Raw genomic sequence first — 24,887 nt, forward strand, 5'->3', positions numbered from 1 at the left:
CCGGGTCAAGAATGATAGATATAGAATTCTTCAAACACAATTAATAATGTTTGAAAAAAGGAAGTTTAAAATTTCTCCATGATGTAAAATTTTGGTTGAAATGACAATATGCCTTGCACACCAAAAAAAATACATACCACGATCACGAAAATTTGCATAAAACTATACACTCAACCATTAAATTAAAAAGACTTGGACAAAAGCTAACCGATGTTTTGTATAAAATATAGACTCGAATTAGTATACAACTTCGAATATCACATTCGATGTTTTGACCAAAATAACTTATATAATACATTAAGTACATTCCATTCCATTAATTTATAATACTAAAAAGTCATGTGTTATTCATGTATTACATACAAACAATCATATTATACATATATGATCGACCTGCCAACACGTCTGTTTCAGTAAAAATAATTAGGGAACACAAACTATAAAAATATTGAAACAATTCTCATTTGATATATTTGTAAAGTAGGAATTCAATTAATTTTATATTAAAAGGAAAAAGGAAGAAAACAATAAGAAAGCTTCCACAAATAAACTAAACCGTATGAAGCATACTATTTGTGAAGCTAGTCGAGACAATTAAGAGAAAGACTAATACATTCAGACAAACTAAAAATACAAAACAAGTGCTGAGGTAAGAATTGTTGCGTGTAACTGAGGTCAGCGGAAAATGACTTTTTCGGGCTTACACTAAATATTCGTTTCCGTTATTACAAGTAGGGGTTAACACGATGATTTTACACTATAGTTTTGGATACTTTCACAAATTAATCTAGTTTTGGTATACGAAATCGATGAAGTGGAAGAGTAGTGATGATGAATGGAATTGAATTGTTTTTAAGAACAAAAGTGATGATGAATGGAATTGAATTGTTTAAGAACAACACTAAAGGAAAGCAATAAGAGCCACAGGCTCCACTTTGTATCTCATATTTTTTTCAACTTACATCAACTTACTCTGCAAGGCATAAGTCATAATTAAGTTAGTCTATTCACATTGCTTGATCACAAAGTTTGATTTGTTTACCTTTTTTATAACATTTCTTGCGGGTGCAATGTTACTATTTTACCTTTAAACGCAAAAAGTTGGATGAATGACTTCGGAGTTCACACTTAAAAAGGTCATTTTTATTTTGTTCAAACATATAAAAACCATGATGTGGATAACTTTTTTTCTATTAGCATGCTGAATGTATAAGCGTTTCCATTATCACAGTAAAAAAGATACTATTCTTTATATATTGATTTAAGTAAATGGCCTAAAAATTTGACAAATACATTGCACTAGGTGATCCAATACAATAAAAAGGAATTTGATGGGTGGTTCACCCAATCCTTTTGTCAAATATCATATACATGTGATTAACGCACGTTTTAAGTTAAATCTAATAATTATACAATTCTAATGGAATGTTATATACATAATTTAAACTATGGAATTGGAATATTGGATGGTCAGAAAGAAGAAAGCCAGCTATTATTTTTATAAGGTAAGCTGACGAAATTTGATCATAATAAAAGATCAGTGGACCTTTTTTTTTCTTTTCTGTTCACGTCCAATCGCATAAAGGAAAGGTAAGCGTGACTTAAAACACTGTTAAATGCAAATTCAGAACTCATAAATCATTTTCGACAATCCAGATTATACTTTCAAATATTTTTAGGTTTAATTATAGTCATATACTACGAAAAACATGATTACATGAGCAAGTGAGTCCAAAATATTTAGGACTGAGACAATTGAGTATTTTGTGTTGGGATCGCTGGAAGGGAAAACGGCACTTTAATCACACTTATCGGAAAATTAGGAATGGTTGACTGTATAATATATGGACAATATGTCATTAATCATATAAATTTTCGGCACTAACTCATAATCTTAAATTCTTAATCAACTCTCTTTTGAATATGGGTTACTAATGGGCCGTAATAAATTAAAATTGGGCCTTGTCAAAAACTTTTTGAGGCGCCGATCTTTTTTTTTTGTTTAGTTGTGTAGCAACGAATCTGGAAACCATAAACCCTAATCAATCAATAGATCGAAGAAGGAAACCACACAAGTAGCGATTTTTTTTCAGCTTCGCAAATCTTTCGTTTCATCTCGTCTCGTCGCTTCGTACCGCTAAATCATGGCTGTAAGTTCCCATCTCTTTCTTCTTCCCCCCGTCGCTAATTTCGAGCTTCGATTGATTGTTTCTTTCTTCGTTGAGCTCAAAATTTAGGAATTCCACTTGTTTAGTAGTTTTAGGGCTTTCGTAATCTGAAAAATTCGGTGTTTTGAGCTCTTACAGCTCCGTTTTCGTCGATTCATCCTCCTCGTTCGTATAGATTTATCTAATTAGAAGTAAATACTAATCGATGGGTTTGGTTTTAGTGGACACGATTGCGAATTTGTGAATCCTGGTTTTGTAATTGACTCTCTATACTTTGTGCCGTTGTGTTATAGTATGTAGTTAAAGAGTATAATCACTTGAGTTGCTTTGAGTTCATTCGAATGGTATTTTTGAAGATCCTGGTTTTGTAAATTGACTCCAATACTATACTTGTTACCATTGTTTTACATGTTATTAAGAGTATATAGTCACTGCATAGTTTCATTCCATTCTGATACTTTGAGATGCTTCGAGTTCATTGGGATAGTGTTTTGATGATGATGATCCATGTTTGTTTTTGTGTTTTTGCAGACCATTCCAGTTAACCCGAAACCATTCTTGAACAACTTGACTGGCAAGACTGTTATCGTTAAGCTTAAATGGGGAATGGAATACAAAGGTATCATCTATATATTTTTCCTCTAGTGTGCTGAATTTTTTTACAGTTTTTGGTTAATCAGAGCTTTTATATCTTGTTTATATAGTCTTCCCTGAATCTGTTGTTACTTTGACAGGTTTCCTCGCCTCTGTTGACTCCTACATGAACTTGCAGGTGCGGTCTTTGCTCCTATCTTCAATTCTTTTAAGTTTTATAATTTGATCTCTGTACTTTTTAAACAGAGGTTGATGTTATATTTGTCAAAAACCACCTGCTTAATGTGTCTTCTATTGTAAAAGTTTTAGAGGAAGGCTGCAATCTATTAATGATATATATATATATATAACCCACATACGTATAATAGATACATAGATCATCATTTCATTTCATTGTAGCCATTGAGATTTTCCAAACTTTGTTTTTGCAGCTGGGAAACACTGAGGAATACATCGACGGGCAATTGACAGGAAACCTTGGAGAGATCTTGATCCGGTAAATATATATTAATACCTCATTATCTTTTACTTAATTGTCTCCTTCAAAAATTCAGTTTTATGTTTCCAGCGAAAATGTGAAGAATTGGACTTAGCCATTACTACTAGACCCACGCCTCTTTATCAGTTTTGTAAATTGCTTGCATTAAAATTTTTACGGCTCTGTTTGAATTAATATTTTCCTAATTTTTACACACAGATGCAACAATGTCTTGTATGTCCGAGGTGTGCCAGAAGATGAAGAACTTGAAGATGCTGATCAAGACTAGTTTATGCTTTTGAGGACTTAGAAATCGATCGTCTCTGTATTTTTTAATCTTGTATTCTATGAGCTACTATTCAACCCATGTTCGTGAGATTTGAGTGTGATGTTTTTATGAGACATTGAAAGTAAAACGAACTTCCTGCCGTGTTCCTTTTCATTGAGATGGGATGCATAATGTAGTTTTATGAGATCTTGAAAGCAAAACGAACCAACCACATTCACAATCACATTAATGTATGCGACAAAAGGAGCTGTCAATTGCAATGTAGTCGACTTTTTTGATCTATTGAAAAAATAAACAAAAAAACTTTGAAGATCAGCAATTAGGTAAAAATTTAACAAATAGATTCATGATAATATTTTTCTCTTAATTATAGGTTCATGGGCGCAAAGCATCGATACAACTTGAGAAGATGAGTTTTATGGGATTAGAGTTCAAGGGTGTTCAAGAGATCAACGTGAAATTCGAAAATCGCCATCCTTGGTTTTGGCCACATGACGGTCCTTATCTCTTAAATCACCATGAGCTATATATATAGGTCTATAGATCAAGGTGAAAAACGGTTATCTGGAAAAATATTTGTGACACTGACAGTGCCAAATTCTTCTAGGCGTTGGATATGGTTTTAAAAAGCGAACGGTCCAAAAACTTTATTATTTTTTTTTTTTTTTCTATTTTTGTTATTGTATTTCTCCTTACAAGTTTCCCACGTCACCTTGATACACTAATTACAGTAGAACTTCTATAAATTAATATTCTTTAAATTAATACTTATTATAAATTAATAAATTCTTCCGGTCTTGAATTGGATCGGTATAAAAAATGACACATTTTGATAAATTAATAAGATAATAATTTTTTTGGAAATTTTATGTAAAAATACAGTCCCATCAGTAACATAAATTAATAATCAAATAGTATTTATATAAGAAAATCTAGTGAAATATGACTTTATTGTTGATTGTATATTCTTGAATTTGCATTTTTATTGGAGCTCATCTCTAATCTTTTACATTGTCGTTTTTTCAAATCGCATCCAAAAATTATGGAAAGTCCTAAATGCGATAATTGCTTCTTTACATGTAATTGGTTCTAAAATTACCGCAATATCTTCTTTCACTTCATCATTACCATGAATGATACTAGTAGCAATTTCTTCTAAACTCTAAACTTCTAACATGTATCATTTTTACCTAAACTCTAAACTTAGCAATTACAATAGTCTAGATTATAAATTAAAAAATACTTTGAAAATATGAATGATAACAAAAGTATCTTATTGTAATATAAAATTTTCAAAATTATGAAAATTAAAAATCCCTTCATAAATTAATAAATTGATAAATTAATAATTATTAATTTATCGATAAATTAAAACCTCTATAAATTAATAAAATTTCATGGTTCCGACCTTATTAATTTATAGAGGTTTTACTGTTGATTTTATTAAAACCATTTGCCTGTATTGATTTTATACTCTCTCTTAACTCACGTGACAGAAGAAATATTATTATTGGTCGAAAAGACGTTTTTGATTTTTTTTTTTTTTGCTCATATTTAGCACCAAATCCAATCTTTCAGGTACATGAAACGTAACGCATGCATTGACGAATCTATATTGTAATCTCTTCTTTTCGTTGATACTTGATTAACAAAACATTTTTTTGCTACAATTTTTCAAGAGATTTCAAAAATTACTAGACAATAACACTTGAAATATTGTAATAATATTTTTCTTGGTTAAAATGCAAATATTCATGCATATTTTAAGTCGTTAATTGGTGTCTTTTGGCTGAATGGGATATCGATCAACTCTATTAGACTCGTTAAATGTATGCATGTATTATTATTATTATTATTATTATTATTATTATTATTATTATTATTATTATTATTATTATTATTATTATTATTATTATTATTATTATTATTATTATTATTATTATTATTATTATTATTATTATTATTATTATTATTATTATTATTATTATTATTATTATTATTATTATTATTATTATTATTATTATTATTATTATTATTATTATTATTATTATTATTATTATTATTATTATTATTATTATTATTATTATTATTATTATTATTATTATTATTATTATTATTATTATTATTATTATTATTATTATTATTATTATTATTATTATTATTATTATTATTATTATTATTATTATTTTGTAACTAATATCTACTAGGATTTAAAAAAAATCTGCATGCAAAACCTAAATTAATAGAATAAATTTGCATATCCCCTGAACAATCAAGAACGGGTCCGGTCCAATGATATATATCACATTTACAAAGCAAATTAACATTCAACCGATTTTTTTTTAATATGTAAACAAAAGAGAGAAAAATGAAAATGTGATGTAAAGAAAATCAAAGGGCTAAAAAAGTTTTGCCCCTTGATCAAAACCGGCTAAGATCTTATTGTTTTTTTTATAAATGGCGGTTATTATCTCCTCTTTACTCTCTCACTTCCCAATTTCTATTTTTCACATTTCTCTCTCTCTTCTCTCTCCTATCATGGCAATGAGATTCGTCCGGCCTTACCTTGGGGAGCAGTTGCTGTTGCCGGAAAGGAGATCAGAAATTGGGTGCGTAAGCAGAAGGGGTTATGTCGTCCTCGTCGTGGGTCCAAGACCAAGATGCTCAAGCCTATAGCCGGGGTTAATTAGTTGCTACTCTAGGCCGGGAGAAAAAAAATGCTCACACGCTTGCCATCTCGTTGAAGAGACACGTCCTCATAGTGGACTTAGAGGAGGTTTCAAAGATCCCATCAAAGCTGAAGAGAATGTTAAAGAATACTGAGGTGAGAGGATGATTTTTTATTTTTCATTTTTAAGTGTGTGTGTCTTTTTGTGTGATGATCTTCTAATACCTCAAATTTAACTTATGTTTTGGAGGTTTATGAGGGAGGTAAACGTGGTGCCAAAGCGCTGAAAAAACAGCTGAGTTTCCTTGACATCGGAGCTCCAATCATTGGGGTAGGTGGAGATCTCGACATCATGATAGAGCGTCAAGTGGCAAAGGACAAAGATAGATTAATCACTATGGACGCTGCTTCTGTAGCAGCTGATGAAAGTCACGCCGTCTTCAACCTCACCAAAAAAACTTTATTATTTATTTTTTTGTTTCTATTTTTGTTATTGTATTTCTCCTTAGGTCATCTCCATCGCTAGAAGCGATATGCGTTACTTAAAAAAAAAATAGTATTTTAAATAGAAATTTTCTTTTTATATTTTTTATTGAAACGATTGGTATATGTTTGACACGTGTGTAATAACAGTATAGCAACGTTCCTTAAAGTCCTTCTGCTAGTAACGGTTCTTTCTCTTTCTTCAGTTTTTAAATTTTTTACTAATTTATTTTTGCTGAGTACCCTTAAAAATTTCTCCAGTGGAGATGCCCTTACAAGTTTCTCACGTCACTTTGATACACTAAAGGTCCGAATGGTAACGACGGATTTGATTGTGCGGGACAAATGGTTTTACAGTGCGGTACGATTCAACTGCGGTACATGCGGGACAAATGTATTTGCGGGACAAGTGTGGTTTCTGCAAATTAAGCGGTACAAAATAATGTTTGATTGGTGAAATACTATTTGCGGATTTCATCTTATTTTATAAATAACATAATTATATATTTTTATTTTTCTATTAATAAACAAAAAAATTTGATTTCTATAATTTGTTAATTAAAATGGAGATTATTTGTAAATTATATATATTATATATTCTAAAAAGAGACTAAAAAAAATTGTTGGGAAAAATATTCAACAAACTTATTATTTTTTAATCAAAATTTTTGTTAGAGAAAAAAATATCAAATTTCTTTTAACAACATAAACACAAAAACAGGAAATAAATATACCAAAAAAATTTGTTGGTGTGAATATTTTTTGTAAAGAAAATCTTCTTTCTATATTATTTTCCTTTTTGCAAATATTTTCTTTCCTATATTAAGGCTTTGTAAAATTAAAACCACAGAAAATAATGTTATTTCGTAAACAACAGAAAATAAAATATTTGCAAAAAGCCTTAATAAAGGAAAGAAAATATTTTCACGTGTTTCTTAATTAAAACCCTAGTTGTGCTTCTTCTTCTCTGTTTATTGCTTGTAGCCGTCTCTGGTTTTTCTTCTCTTTAATAAAATAATTCATCTGTTTTTTTTGTTTCTAAACTCAAAATTCATCTATCTCATCTTGTGTAATCCGCCAAATCGGATTCTCAGCGCCGATCCAATCGATCCAAGTATGTAGCTTGTTTGAAGAATCAACCCAGACAGATGCATAGGTTTGCAATCGCCGGAGCTTTCCCGTCGGTTCTTGCGCAGAGATGAGATCGATCTCAAGAACGTGCGTCTCCTTCACCATCTTCTCTCTTTCTTTTCTGTTGTTAACGAAGCTCCACCGCCGGAGTGTTAAAGCCATCGATGCTCTGGATGAAAAAAATATTTAATTATTATTATAATAAAAATCTAAAAAATAAAAAATATATACATTCGCGGTTTTTAAGAAACCGCTGGTTATTTGGTGCATATCTTTGGGAGAGCGGTACAAGACATTATTCAAAGGTTAAAACCGCATCCGTGGTTTTTTTTTTTTTTTTTGAAAAAACGCAAATAATAAAAAAACTTTGTGATTGGTGTCGGGAAAGCGGGTTTCATAAAAAACGCTTTGAAATCCGCTTTTAGTGGTTTCCAATCAGAGCCTAATTATATTGATTTTATTAAAACCATTTGCCTGTATTGATTTTATACTCTCTCTTAACTCACGTGACAGAAGAAATATTATTATTGGTCGAAAGGACGTTTTTGGTTCTATTGCTTATATTTAGCACTAAAATATTATTATTGGTCGAAAGGATGTTTTTGGTTCTATTGCTTATATTTAGCACTAAATCCAAACTTTCAGGTACATGAAACGTAACACATGCATTGACGAATCTATATCGTAATCTCTTCTTTTCGTTGATACTTGATTAACAAAACATTTTTTTGCTACAATTTTTCAAGAGATTTCGAAAATTACTAGACAATAACTCTTGAAATATTGTAACCATATTTTTTTTGGTTAAAATGCAAATATTCATGCATATTTTAAGTCGTTATTTGGTGTATTTTGGCTGAAAGGGATCAACTCTATTAGACTCGTTAAATTTATGCATCCTACTATATTAACTGAGAAGTACAAATATGAAACTAACCTTAAAAAGTGTAAAAATTTACATTCAAATGCCATTAGAAATATTTAATAAAGATTAATTACTTAATTTAATAAAGATAATAAATATTTTGACCAAATATAAACATTTTATCAGAATTTTCTAATAAAATCTTTTCAATAATTATTAATTTCAAAAAATATATTTTATTTTTCTAATTAATTATGGACGAAATTTTTTATTTATTTTTTAAAATATATAACTAATCAGAATTTTTAAAAACCAAGATTTCCTATCCAAGTAGATATTATGATTATTTTTAATAACTAGATTTGGAATTTTTTTTAAAGATTTTAAATTATGGTTCTCCTATCATGTTACTTTTATTTTATTTACAAATTATTTTGAATTATCATATAATATTATGATTAATAAATATGTAAAAACCTTTCTGCATATATTAATATATTGAATTTTTAAATCAAATATGTATTACTCAGTCTATGAAGAAAAAATGTGTATTTTAATTTTTCACATTGGCGGATTGATAAAACTAAATTTATGTGGCTGATAAATTCATAAATTTGATTTACTCATAATTACAATATTATAATTACTACTTCAAAATATTTCACAAAATAATGATGCAAATAATACAAACAAGCAATATAAAACTGTATTATACATCAAATAAATTAAAACCTAGAATATTCTAAAATAATTAGTATTCAAAAAGATATATATAGATTTACCAAACAATTAGGAAAAAAAAAAGATTTACCAAACAATTACAATACTAAAATAAATACTATCTCAAACAAAATAATGTTTTAAAAGAAATATAATAATAAATTTATTATTATTATATTATTATTATATTATTATTTTTAGAAAAGATATGTGCTGTATATCTCCTAGTGTATTATTATTACTAGTGCCTAAAGTTGCTTCCCCGTGAAACAATTTTGGAGTTATGACGGATGCACTTGTGGTGTATGTGTCTGGTTGTGTCGTCATTAATATAGAGAAATTAACTGCTCTCCACCAGCCAAAAAACAAAAAATAGAGAAATATCATTAATTCACAATGTATACGGCATTAAAAAAAAACCTTCCATCTATCATCTATTGTCCCTCGAATTTTCTTATGCATCTACAATTCGTTATCTCTTATTATATAAAGCTTGGTTCTCAAAGTTAGTAACTCACCAGATCGTGATACATGTTAGTTTTAACGATCAGAGATCAAAGTTAAAAACTTACCAAATCGTGACATTTGTTAGTTTTAACGATTAAATATCTAAGTTAGTAACTCATCAGATCGTGACACATGTCAATTTTAACGATAAGAAATCACATATCAAAGTTAGTAACTCATCAGATCGTGACACATGTCAATTTTAACGATCAAAAATCACAGTTTTCAAGCTTGATAAAACGATGCATAAGATAATTGTAATCTTATTATATTAAAAAAAAAAATTGTTAATCTTAAAAGGAAAAGGATTGTAAATACACCCCTCTATATAAGCAAATAGATGACAACATCTTTTCCATCAAAGAAAATAATTTTGACTAGCTTTGTTTTTTTTGGTAAAATTTTCTTTTTTGTTTTTTATTAACATTTTTTTTGATACATCATTGTTCTTGAACAAGTCTCGAAGGCAATTTGTTTGTTGTGTAATCGAATCAACTATATAAAAAGATTTCTAGATATTACCATGTGTTTTCGTCGTCGTTTTTTCTAAATTTTGTTTCGTTTCTCAATTTTATTATGCATACTACGCAATCTTTGACTTTGAAGTGTTAACAAAGTTTCTTATGCATAATAACTAAGGTTTTTGAGATTAACAAATTTCTCACGGTGTTATTATTATTTCTATTAATTTGCAGGATACGTACCATAAAAAAAATGAATACACAAATGCAAGATAACAACATATATTATATAACACTAGATCAACAAAACAGAAAGCGTTCTTATCGTCGAACGATAGTACGTCTTACAAGAAAGTGAGAAGAAAATTAAAATAAAAAAAAAACAATGAGCTCATTGTTCTCATAAAATAGAAAAGGAATTAAGAAAATATACAGAAATTATTAATTCTAAAAAATGTAAATACTCACTTCTATATAAACATAGATGGTCTCATATTATTCATCTAACAAAATAATTTATTTCAACTTTGTTCTATTGGTCAAACTTTTTTAATGGGAAGACAAATTTTCCATATTTTTTAAACCAAAATATACTTTTACTTTCTACTTTTTCAGTTTGGAATAGTTAAGATTAATATGTTGACCTCAAAAAAGTGAAAAATTAATATATGCATCTTCTTTTTCTAATACTGTATTTTAAAATTTATTGTAGTAGTTTTAGATTGTTTTATTTAATTTATATTTTCATCTTTGAATTATTTGAAATTCATATATTACCGTGCTTATAATTTTCTATTATTTCATTAATTATGTCAAATAATTTTTTTTCTAATTTCTCAACCTTGATTGGTTGGTCATAGATTTTTTTTTTGTGCAAACATAATTGTTACCATTCGTTCAATCTCAAAAGGAGATAAAAAGGAGAAGGCATCAACCTAATGGGTGGATAAAATAGACTAATCACACACAAGCCTACAACAAAAATAAATAGATTTGAAAAACATAAATCGTTATTGATAGATCCATAGAAGCTTGAAGATAGAGGCTACATCATGGTGTGTCAAAGAAACTTTCATGAATACATTAGGAAATTTAACATTAGTTACTATCAAAAGACTTTGTAACGTTGGTTAAGGATCTTTAGTTTCATTGGTTGCTGGAGCAAGCCACTTTGAGATAGCTAAAAGACGTGAACATGTTTGCTCTACACAAGAGGAGGGCAGAGCCGAGATTCTCTCTACGGTAGGAGAGGTTGGACGCAAGGTTATCTCCGAGACTCTCTCTGTGGTTAGTCATACACTATTATGATGTAATTTATTTTTTATTCAAAATATTTTTTAAGCCAACAATTTTAATGATTAAAGAAACTATGCAAAAGTGAAAGTAAAAAGACATAGAATAGTTGGCTTAATTTGTTCGTATAGACATTTTCTAGGTGGTGGTAAATAGTAAATTTGTAACATACAATATATATAGGTGTAAAAAATACACTTTTAATGGTAAAATACATAAAAGATTTGTATATGGATATAAATCAGTGTATTATATCAAAAACATTTATAAATAATGTATAATAAATTTTAATATATTTTTATTAAATTTTATTTTATTTACAAAACTTTAAACCCGCACATCAAGCGGTGCTTATCTAGTATGCATATATAATATGGGTAAAATACCAATGCATAAATTATGTAGAACGAAACGCAGAATAGCTAACCTCTTGTTTGGCTGATTAACTCGATATTGGGTGTTGTTGAGAGACAAAAGACTATGTTTTTACAATCTATACATAAAGAAATGCATATATAAAGACCTGTTCCTGTTTTATTATTTGACACTAAAAAAGGAGATGGATTCATTAAATTTCCGATACATTCTTCAAAAGAGTTTGACCACTCAATTAGTCTTTTTTTTCTTTCTTTTTCTTTGTCATCCCTCATTTAGTCATTACTACATTACTTTGATTACTAAATATATCCAATGTAAGTCATTTGATTAGTTTTCCACTTCCAAAATAGAAAAGACGCATCTGGTCAACTTCCTGCGATTTTGACAATTAATGTTGGGTCAAAACATAAGAATGTGTGAGAAAAAAAGATTTGGCTTAAGCAAAGAAATTTAAAGAATATACGAAACAACAACGTTTAGAGAAAGTTTAGTATTATTGATAATAAAATTCCACTATAGTAATATCATGATGGAAACCAACTCAATGATGTTTAAATGGAAGTTTCGTCTCACACAGCTGCTACAATACAAAACAGACTATCTTCAACAATTTTTCGCTGAGAATCAAACTATACCCAAATACAAAGTTGTTGTAAACTTAGCGTCTCAAACAGGTAAGACAAAAATAGATGGTTTGGTCACTGAAGAGGAGGAGTCATCAGGAGTCAACGTAAAGTTGTAAGAAGCTTTTGATTTGGTGAAAGGCTGAGATATATTGAGGACATAGTCACCCTGAAAAAGTGAAGCCTCAAAAAATCCATTAGCATCAGTGACTCCTGTGGTTTGGCTGCGAAACCCTCCCCATTCACGTATCAGTCTGTCCACGACGTCTCCGGTGGGTAGGTTTCTGAAGTTTCCATCGGTGAGGCACATTTTGTAGCAACCTCTAGGAGAATATCCTGTCCACATCACTATTCCTTTCACCTTTGGATGCGCATGGCCTTCCCTTAGAACTTGCTCGAAATACTTGGCCTGCAAGAAAAACAAACACCAAATAGGGGAGAAGTGCTCAAACTCCATTTTAACGGGGATGAAATAACAAATGAGAATTCAGTAATGATAAGAGAATATAATTAAGTTACCCGGACATAGTCAGGCGCATCAACGTCGACTTCAGTTAGCCAAATAGGCAAACCAGTGGCACCAAGTGTATCAAGAGCTGATCTCATATACGGAATGTTAGGAGTGGTAAAATGAGACTCAAGACCGATCCCTAAAGGAATGTTTCCAGCAACCCGGATAGATTGAAGCTCCCTAAGCTTTTGCAAATACCTTGCTGGACTAGAACTTTGATCCTGAGGTTGCTCTAATGTATTGTATTCATTCATGAACATTGTTGTCCTTGGATCGAAGGCATGAGCCATCGAAAATGCGTTATAAGAGGATTTATAACCCAACTTACTCTCAAAGAAAGAGAAATGGAGATTCTCATTCACAACATCCCAACCCGCAAGCTGCCCTTTGTATCGCGATACCACCGAGAAAACCCTACGTTTCACGGCGTTGTAGAGATCGTTACCGGACAGAGAATACACCCATCCAGGTTGATACTTAGGGTCGTCCCATAAAATATTGTGCCCACGTATAGCGATTCCGTGCTGCTTGAAGAATCTCAACATCGCGTCTGCACTCGTATAATCCTCTATGCCTCTTATTCTTTCTGTGCTGTACCATTTCATCTCGTTCCCAAAAGTTGTCACGGTGAATCTTTTAGTGAACCAGTTTTGGTATGCTTGATTCCAAAGTATGTTATTTTCTACGGCGCAACCAAATGGGAACCAGAGTCGCCTTTGTTCTATGGTAATGGTTGCATTTGGTACCGTCTCGCCCTTGTCATTCACGACTTTGATCTTCACGGCACCTTTTCTTTCCTTGTCAATGCTCTGCTCGTGGTGAGAGTTCCACTCTTCTTGTGTGAAAGGTTGCAAAGAGACGCTATCAACCCAAATCTCAACCGTTGTGTTCGCGCTCTACACATGACGACCATGGAAATATATATAGGTTGAGAAAAAGAAGCCTTGCAAACGACCATGAATATGCTTTTGTATATACATACACACCTCGAAGTAGAGATCGGCAGGACCAGTTTCATCAACGGTGAGACCACCTTTGAGCATGGACCAACATTTTGCTTCAGCAACAACCGAACCGGCATACTTAACGTCACCATTCTTCTTAAAAACGGCATTTACAGGAGCGTTTCCTACGCTTACTTGTAACCAGGCTACAAGTACAACATAATAATACATGAAATGATATTTCTATAGAGTGTGCGCCAAGAAACACAAATTCAAAATTACTTATACCCGAGAAAGTGTAGAGAATTCCTTTTTCCAAATAAACCTTCTGTGAAACGCTGTCGATAGATTGATTCCTCTGTGTGGCAACAACAAACTTATTACCTCGGAATTCTCTGAAATCAACTTTGGCGTTTCCGAATTGTGACCAGCTCTGCGAACCATTTTGCAGGTCAGGATTCACGATGATCCCTCCATTGTATTGTGGTTTATTAGGGATCTCTAGACACTGCACCAAGACAAAAAAAAAAAGAAAGAAATCAAAACAAAGTTTCCAATGAACATGACTGAATGAACAGAGCATTGCTTGCCTCTATTGATGCCGAGTAATCATAAGGGATAAACTTTTCTTCACACCCTGCAAAGTGGTAACGACGTTTAATACAAAAATATAATTTCTCATTTATAATAACTACTAAGAGTAGAAGTATTGTAAAATCATAGGCTAAGATGAGAAGAACAACTTGATAGAGAAAGAACGCAGAAGGCAAGCAGCAGCAGTAGAAGCTTCATTGCAAGCCTTAAATTAAGAATCACTTTGTTTTCCTGATGATTAATCTAATATTTCAAGTGATTCAGTTTTCATGAGATTTCAAATAAATTTGATGATTTTAGAAAAGTTGATATGATTTGTTGTAAAATTTCTTTAAAATCCCACTTAAAACTATGAGATTTAGATTTCAGTATTTTTAACTAAAGAAATCCTCCCAAATCCTCTAGAATCCCAAAAAATTATTAAAATCCAAATCTACAAACTGTTTTGAATAACAGTGGATTTTAAAATAGATTTTTAAATCATTAATTCAATAACAGTGGATTTCAGGAGACTTTTTAAAATTCATGATTGAATAACATTAGATTTCAGAAGAATTTTTAAAATGAATGATTGAATAACATAGAATTTATGAATTTGACACAAATCACTTAAAAAGTCAAGTTGAATACACCCCCCTTAAAATCTAAATCCACAAACTATTTTGAATAACAATGAATTTTAAGGTAGATTTTTTAATTATTAGTTCAACAACAGTGGATTTCAAGAGACTTTTTAAGAAAATTTTTAAAATTCATCATTGAATAACATAGGATTTGTAAATTTTACACAAATCACTTAAAATGTCAAGTTGAATACACCTACTTTTTGTTCAAAGTTCAAACAGAAAACCAATGTATATGTGAACCATAACTATTATATTTTTTTTTTGAATCAACATAATTATGATTTTTTTTTTGTTGTAAAATTATATATATAGGAGAAGGCTTCCATTGATATTCTTATGGATCTACATGATCTACGCCTAATATTGGGTCAAAAATATGTTTGTTTTAAGAAATTTCCGTGAAATAATATATATGTTCTTCCTACATCTTTTAAGTTTTTAATTTGCCTAAAGTAAATTGATGTATATATATACTATGTAAGTACTCCACTATATATACTAGGACTCAGATCCCCCGCGATATCGCGGAGAAGTATTTTAGAAAAAAAATAATTTAAATTTAAAATTTAAAATTATACATTATGAAATTATTTGAATGTAATAGAATAGTTTGATTACATAAACTGTTACTAAAAACACAATCATCAAAATGAAAACTTAACAAAAATATTATGTAGAATAGACGCAACTTTGCAAAACATATTGTTTAAAGTATTATAAATATAAGATATTTTTGTGAAGAATTATGGTAAAGACTAAAGAGTTACAATTAAAGAAAATCATTATGACAAAGTGATCCTTACTGAGAATATTGAACTAATGGTTATAATGAGTAATATAATTTTCTATTAAATAACTATAAGCATTTCTAAAATTTTAGTTAGATGATAGAATAACATTGAATATTAGATTTTAATATTCAAATTATTTAGATTTAATATAAAATGAAAAATTTGTTTCAACGAACAATGATTTGTTAGTTATTGATGAAGAGACAAATATATAGAGAGTTCAAAAGATATGACTATTTAAATAGACACACCTATTAGAACGAAAAGTTGTGTTGAAAAAATATGAATAAAATATAGTGAAAAGACACAACTCTACAATGAACAAATACAACTGTTCGAGTTTTTTAAAAATAACAAACAAAACCAATTTGTTACAAAAAGTACTACGAAAATCGCAACTATTGTTCTCATTTATTCAGATTGTTATTATTATTTTTAAATATTAAAATATTTTTTTAACGGAAAGTTAAGAAAAATAGACACAACTGTAAATTCAATATTAAGTTGTATAAAATTTCTCTATTGCTATAATCATTTCTAAAATTTTAGTTAGATTATAGAATATATTCAATTATCTAGACTCAACATAAAATGGAAAATTTGTTTTTACGAACTTGTTAGTTAGTGATGAAGAGACAAATATAAGAGAGTTCAAAAAGCATGACTATTTAAATAGACACATCTATTATCACAAAAAGTTGTAATGAAAAAATATAAATAAAATATAGTGTAAAGATACAACTCTACAATGAACAGATACAACCGTTTGAATTTTAAAAAAAAAACAATTAAAAACATTTTTTCGAAAAGGTACTACAAAAAAAATCGCAACTGTTGTGTCTGCACTTGATTATACCTACAAACTCATATAAACTGCTTTTAAATAGAAGACAACTTTATTACCATATTCAAAAGTCAAATCCAAAAGCTCATTATATAATCCATCTAACTCTTGGAAAAAGACTCTACATATAAAATTAACTAAAAGTTGTAAATTAAGTTCATTTCAAATATATTTTGTTAAATCAAGAATTGGAGGAATCTCTTTACTTTTAGAAGAATGCTAGAGAATAATTTAGAGAGTTGTAAAAACCATGGAGATTGAAATTTTATATTATTTTGTGTCATGACAAAAAAAAATGAAAACAGTTCAAACAGACAAATATATAGATTTCAAAAGATACGAATATTCAAATAGACACAACTCTACAATGAACAATTGCAATTTTACAAAAAACCCGTTACAATGAAAAATCGCAACTTTGTGTAAAACACACAATTTATTTTTTTTACAGATTTTTTTGGAAAATTATCTAAAAAGTACGATTGAAAAACACACAACTTTTGGTGGCATTTATTCGGATTGCTATTATATATAGGTATTTTTATTAATTTTTTATATATAGAATGAACTAAAAATTGTAAATTAGATTCATCATTCCAAAAAAAATTTGTTAAATCAAGAATTGGAGGAATTTCTTACTTTTAAAAAATTGAATGATAGAGAATAATTTAGAGAGCTGTAAAAACTGTTGAGATTGAAATTTTATATTATTTTGTGTCATGGTAAAAAAAATAAAAACAGTTCAAAATGACAAATATATAGATATCAAAATATACGAATATTCGAATATGCACAATTCTACAATGAACAGTTGCAACTTTACAAAAAAACTGTTACAATGAACAATTGCAACTTTTTGTTAAACACATAATTTAAATTTTCTATAAATTTTTTGGAAGATTATCCAAAAGATACGATTGAAAAAACACAACCTTTGGTGGCATTTATTCGAAATAGATTCATCATTCTAAAAATCTTTTCTTAAGTTAAGAATTAGATGAATTTCTTGATTTTTAAAAGAATGATTGCTAGAAAATAATTTAGAAAAATGTATAAACCGTTGAGATTGAAATTTTAGTTGATTTTGTGTCGTGACAAAAAAAATAAAAATAGTTCAAACAGACAAATATATATAGATTCCAAAAGGTGCGATGTTCCAATCAACACAACTTTATAGTGAATAGTTGTAACTTTTCATAAAGAATTGTTTTAATAATCTATCACGACTTTTCAGAAAATATCCAAAAGGTATGAGTGAAAAAACACAACTGTTAGTCGCATTTATTCAGTTTGTTATTATTATATAGATTATTCTCTACTAAATTTTGTAACTAATTTTACTAGGATTTCAAAAAATTCTGCATGCAAAACCTTAATTAATAGAATAAAATTTTTAATAGAATATAGCTAAAGTGATGGTGTAACTAGAAAATAAACACGGTAATTTAGAAAAAAAAAACAGATATTAAACGCTAGCTCTTGACATGTATAAAACATAAAACATTAGTCGATTTCAAGCCGCATGCATCAATGTTTTCTTCATTTATATATTTAATGTTACTCCGTATACTTACACTTAGGTACCACAAAAGTAATATACCGGTCGTTTGGGATGCACCAGCAGTTCAGTCTTCATGGAGCTGGTTGGGGAGAAGAATTCTGAAATTGCGTCCCTTTGCAAGACCTAGAGAAGTCATCAAATATCAAAGCGGCATTACGGTATGACTAGTATGATATAGCTAAAGTGATGATGTCTGCAATAGCGTTTAGACTCCTAATTGTTAACAAACCGTCTGCTTCTAGATCCCATTCTTCTATCGGCGCTTATAAAACATTGAGAGATGAGTTCTTATAATATCTGGTTGGAGCATATTTCAACATACCGATACAAGTGTCTTAGTACTCTTTCATGTAGGGACTATTGTTAGGACATTTGCATTCATATCCTCCCATGCTTTATTAGAATATTGTTATTCTTGCATTTGCAGTCATCACATTGACAAGCTGATCATTTTACTTAACATTCATCAATGCATAGTTATATATGAGAGGCTATATAAACTTTGAAAGAACAAAACAATTCAGCCGTCCACAATGCATACATCCAAACAATACTGACATGGATAATTAGGCATGTTTGAAATCACACACACACACCCCATCCTCTTGTCTCTGTTAGTTATGGATTCATTGACTAACACAATCAGGTTTGCTTTCGGATCCATTAGCACTAATAAGTCGCCCCCCCTGACTTAGAAATACGCAAGCTAAGTCTGTATTTTTGAACCATTGTCTTCTATTAGAAATTTAACCAGTTTGTGAGATTTCAGTATAATGATATTCTTGAATCTTTTGATACCTCGATATATAGTACGTAAAACAACGCAAATCTTCATGGTGATATGCACTTCTTTGCCGTCTTCGTCTTCTTCTTGCATGTCGTTTTCAACCATCTCTATTGGGTCTCAATCCACGGCACGTAACAAAGTACGGGACATTACTGTATAGTAAAATGTAAATTCAGTGTTTAGTTTTCTTATAATGTAATTCTCGATTCATAGTATTGATTAAAACATCAAAAGGAAATGAAAAATGTACGTACTGGTCGATACAAATGGCAAAAAAATTAATATTGTCAAAAACGTTTGAGAGGGTAGGTGCACATCTGTCTACCTGATGAAATTATGCGTGAAGAAATTCTCAAAAAGATACGAAACTCGCTGGATCGGTGGTCTGCCACTGNCGTTCTAGGTTTAGTTTGGCAATTCAACAAGTAAAAGGAAGTAGACGTACGTAGTGCTTTAAATTAATTTGTAGATTGAACAAGGAAAACATATACATAGAGAGAACTTCGTGAGTGCTCAGCATAAGAAGAAAGAAGAAAGAAGAAGAAGGTGAAGGTGAAGAAGTGGAAGATGAAGGTGACTATGAAGAATGAGAAGAGGAAGACGAACTGGATGAAGAGGAAGAACGAGAAGGAAAAGAGGAAGAAAGAGAAGAGGAAGATGAAAAGAAGGGCTGGAGTAGAAGAAGACATGGGCCACATGGCTAGTGGGAAGAGGTTAACAATTATGGATCTACCTGATGAAATTATGCGTGAAGAAATTCTCAAAAAGATACGAAACCCGCTGGATCGGTGGTCTGCCACAATAGCAACCAAGCACTGGAATTTACTCTTTAAATCCATGACTAATCGTTACTCTGGATTGGTGCTTACGGAAGGTTTTCTAAAGCTAGTTAGAATCAAGTTTATTTTTTACAAAAAAGATAGGACAGTAGGTTCCAGACCAACTTGGAAAAGAGTAATCTGGGATTAGATCAAAATAAAAATATTAAAGTATCAAAAGCTTATGAGATTTTTCTTTAGTTTTATTAAGAGTCGAGCGAGAATATAGGTTGCCTAGGGTTATCAATGAAATCGTATGTTTAGTAGTCGGGTGGGGTTTGACTACCAACTAACTGTTGACTGTTGTCTTTGTAGCTTACTCACGCAGACAAGAGATCACATACTCCTCACTCTTGCATTGTGAATTCACAACGGGGGTTTGGAACCATGTGCTAGTGTGCGGCTCGGCTTACCAATTCATCTTTATGACTTGGGGAACACGCATCCGCATGTTGAGTAGCTCACAAAACAATTCCAGACTACTCAACCGTTTGGTTGACAACAATATTCTATCTATGGAAAAAGAGAAACAACAAGCTACACAATAGCTTCTTGTTTTTCTTTTCGATAGATCAAAGTCAGAGTACACTGCAATTAACATATCGCATACATTACTGTGACTGGTGAATGTGGTCAGGTGACATATCCCAACTTAAAGCGACATGCATCTCAATCTCAAAAGACAAAAAAAACGGTAGGAAGTTCGTTTTATCATAAAACTAAAACGGTCGTTACTTTCAAATAAACATCACACTCAAATCTCACGAACTGGGTTGAATAGCTCATAGAATACAAAATTAAAAATACAGATGAGCGATTTCTAGGTCCTCAAAAGCATAGGCTAGTCTTGATCAGCATCTTCTAGTTCTTGCATCTGTGTGCACAAATTCGGTAAATCAATTCAGTTATGTTAAAGCAATTACACAACTGATTGTTGTTTAGTGATTCCATAACTAACACAGATGGAATGGATGTCGTTTTAAACTATCTATATTGGGCCTCAATTCACGGCCCAAAGTTAGCCGTTATATGTCAAGTGGTCGCAACAGTCAGATGACCAACTATGGAGATGATAATTGCAATGTTATCTAATGTATGTACCTAACGTTTGATCAATTGACAAAAAAAAAAAGTAATAATAACATAAAGAAATTGCAAATGTAGTGTGTAAAAATTTAAAATCGATCATCATTTCTGATTCTATTGAGAAGAATAATTCCCACAGTCAAGTTTAATATTCCAGTCTAATTATTTGACAAAGCCAAGATAAAAAACATAGCTTGAATTCAACCTTTTCAAAAAGTTTCCATAATAAATACTTTACGGTATTTTTGAAAAATACGGTTCAAAGTTGATTTATTAACCCTAAAAGTCAATATCCTTTAATACATCTTGTTCCGCTGTGACGACGACGTTGACAAATTTCAGTTTGGAAATTTCAGTTTGTGATTTGTGTGACAAGTTTTTTTTTTTCTTTATTTTTTATATATTTTTGTTTCCAGAAATATTGATTTCAAGATAAAAAGGTTACGCGGAAAAAACTTTTCCGGTGTGGTGGGCTTTGACGGAATAATTTGGTACAGGGACAGACACATATCGGTAACTCGATTAAAATTTTCAATTAACAGACTCTCAGATTCATTAATTCTTACGATAGCGTTAATTAATTTAGTTTTGACAAATAATTTGGGAAAAAATAATACAAATAACCTTTGTTGTGACATGATAATTTCTCTGAGGTATACATTTTGAGCTTCAATTGTATGTGGTACGCAACCATTCGGGAGTCAACCTAGTTCTAGCTCACATATGGAACGGATGCTACGTACGACGAACGTCGAAACTGATAGAGACCACTTTATAGATGTTTGGTAGTTGACAACAATCAAGAGCTTGGAACTGATTGAAATTCTAGTGATTGTAAAATTCTAGTTATATACACAAAAGTTGTAACGTTCAAAACTGAATAAGAATATACAGTTGGCCGGAAAATCAAAATTAAACTATAGATTAAAAAATTGGGTAATTAAGGTCAGCGTATGAGCTGGTTATAAAGATTCATAGGAACGTGATACTCGAGCCATCAAAAATAAGAGTTTCCAAAAGATATTACATTTTGTTAAAAGGGTTAGTCATACAAACATGTTTTAGAGAATACTATGTGAAAAGAACTTATTACAGAATCAAAACTTTTATGTAAGGAAGAAGAGGATCACTTCATTTATGGGAAGTAAAATAATTAAGGATATTTAAATGTGAAATGTAATTACTTCAAGGGATTTTTACATGTTTTGGTTTTTGGGTCACTGGTCTTGCTTGACTCTTGAGTGGTTTGGTGGATATGACGTTTATAAGTACAAGTCAAGTGATGATATGTGTGCAGCCTATATAGTGTGCATCAGTGCAGCCTATGTTCTATCTATTTAAATAGTTTAAGAGGAAGGCTGCAATCTATTAATGATATATATTACCCACATAAGTACTGTATATAGATACATTGCTCATCATTTCATTTCATTGCAGCCATTGAGATTTTCCAAACTGTGTTTTTGCAGCTGGGAAACACGGAGGAATACATCGACGGGCAATTGACAGGAAACCTTGGAGAGATCTTGATCAGGTAAATATATATTATTGTCTCCTTCAAAAATTCAGTATATGTTTCCAGCGAAAATGTGGAGAATTGGACTTAGCCATTAACTAGAGTAGTAGACGGATCCACACCTCTTTATTTGTGTTAGTTATGGAATCACTAAATCAGTTTTGTAAATTTGCTTGCTTAAAAATTTTTACGGCTCCGTTTGAATTAATAGTACCTAATTTTTACACACAGATGCAACAATGTCTTGTATGTCCGAGGTGTGCCAGAAGATGAAGAACTTGAAGATGCTGATCAAGACTAGTTTATGCTTTTAAGGACTTAGAAATTGATCGTCTCTGTATTTTTTAATCTTGTATTCTATGAGCTATTATTCAACCCATGTTCGTGAGATTTGAGTGTGATGTTTTTATGAGACCTTGAAAGTAAAACGAACTTCCTGCCATGTTTTCTTTTCATTGAGATGGGATGCATCATGTAGTTTTATTAGTCGGGGGACCAACCACATTCACAGTAATGTATGCGACAAATGGAGTTGTCAATTGCAATGTACTCGACTTTTTTGATCTATTGAAAAAATAAACAAAAAAACTTAAAGGAGTAAATTTTCAGAATCAAAGTAGAATTATATTGTAGTCACTTTGATTCTGTTTCGTATAATATAATTCTACTTCTTCGTATAGTACAACACTAACACGATTTAATATAGAAACATGCTGACAAACAGTACCACCATGAGAACGTTTGATAATGGACCATGCCATGCATGTAATAAATTAGATATATGTTAGTATTAGCAAAACGTGAAACCAACCATCTTGTAGTACAACACTATTTTATTTTGAAAAACGTGTGTAGTATATACGTATCTAGCCTTCGAAGGTAATGCTTATTAGCTGCATTGTGTTACCATTCCCATACGTGGTTAACAACTTCAATCCAGAGTAACGATTAGTCATGGAATTAAAGAGTGAAGCTGGTTAAAAACGAAAGTAGATCGTGCCAGTTGTTAAGCAAGCTAATAACGGCTGTGTTTAATTCCCTGCGCCCAATGAAGTTATGGAAAATGTAGTGTAATTAGTTAACCCGGCATATAAATAAGCTAAATCAAGGACTCGTCATGTATATTATGCAGAGAGTTGTGGAGCAGCGTGTTATAGGTACATTCTTGGGATGTTGAATGTCATTTAATTTATCTTTGTTAATTTCCTCTACTGATGATTATAAGTGATGCATGGGAGTATTGTTTTGGCATGCAAACTTTCGTTGGTGCTGGCAATTCTTTTAATTTTGATTGTGTGTGCACATTTTTGAATTATGTTTTTTATATATTGACATGGATTAATTAAATAAACAGTGATAAAAGAAAGAAAATAGGTGTAGTAATAACAAGCTAGGCTACTAGACTAGTAGGGGTATGTAAAATTAAGAAAAAGAAAGGTCAGATTTTAAACCCCTTTCATCAAGAAAGATCAAAGGGTCATGAAGGAAAGATGAACATTATAAATAGCTCCTTTACCTACATCACAACTTAGAGAGGACCGTTGCCGCGCAACTTAAATCATGTCCTTCCATCAAACTTAAAGAGATCTCTTACGCAAGGATATGATTTCTAACTACATTATATTATTTTTTTTCTCTATTTTGATTTCTAACACAAATTTTGTTTTTTCTTTTACCTTTATGATAGGTTTATGCTAAGGAAACAACGTGGATTCTAAGCCAACAACTAATTACTAGAGATTAGATGATCAACGTACTTATATTGCACACTATTTGGAAATTGTTGTTGTGTCTTGTTTTTTAAATTTCAATTTTTTCTTTTGTGTATCATGATGAACATATAGAGCGGAATGTGGGATGTAATTGTATTTGAAAACTGAGATCTCAAATCATTAATAAACTTGCTTTAGTATGGATTTTAAAATTTTTTCTCAACCTTCCTTTATCTATATTGATTTATTTTCTGAATTTCTCCTAACTTAAACTTGTATATACATTATTTGTGAACTTGTGTTGATTTCTTGTTTGTTTGAAATTTTGAATATATAATACTTAAAAACCATTAATATAAGTATATAACTAAGCTGAATGGATGTCTTTTTAAACTCTAAACTACATAATGTCCACCTGGTAAGAATTACTATCCGTTGT

General features: G+C 30.5%; 2 protein-coding genes and 1 long non-coding RNA gene across 3 annotated transcripts; 2 read left to right on the plus strand and 1 right to left on the minus strand.

The window, feature by feature from the left end:
• Positions 2,013–3,713, plus strand: LOC104730296 (probable small nuclear ribonucleoprotein F). Its single transcript, XM_010449448.2, has 5 exons — positions 2,013–2,150; positions 2,700–2,787; positions 2,903–2,940; positions 3,194–3,258; positions 3,460–3,713. Exons 1-5 carry the CDS (start codon positions 2,145–2,147, stop codon positions 3,527–3,529), a joined length of 267 nt encoding a protein of 88 aa, XP_010447750.1. The 5' UTR covers positions 2,013–2,144; the 3' UTR covers positions 3,530–3,713.
• LOC104733204 (anti-sigma-I factor RsgI6-like) lies at positions 12,661–19,421 on the minus strand. The gene is made up of 6 exons (XM_019233483.1): positions 19,328–19,421; positions 14,704–14,750; positions 14,402–14,621; positions 14,156–14,319; positions 13,178–14,065; positions 12,661–13,067 (listed from the first exon to the last, which is right to left on the minus strand). Exons 1-6 carry the CDS (start codon positions 19,419–19,421, stop codon positions 12,702–12,704), a joined length of 1,779 nt encoding a protein of 592 aa, XP_019089028.1. The 3' UTR covers positions 12,661–12,701.
• LOC104730297 lies at positions 22,679–23,178 on the plus strand. The gene is made up of 2 exons (XR_758415.2): positions 22,679–22,754; positions 22,968–23,178. It is a non-coding gene; the product is annotated as an uncharacterized LOC104730297 (long non-coding RNA).

This window comes from Camelina sativa, chromosome 12 (genome assembly GCF_000633955.1).
Source record: "Camelina sativa cultivar DH55 chromosome 12, Cs, whole genome shotgun sequence".
Lineage (NCBI taxonomy): Eukaryota > Viridiplantae > Streptophyta > Magnoliopsida > Brassicales > Brassicaceae > Camelina > Camelina sativa.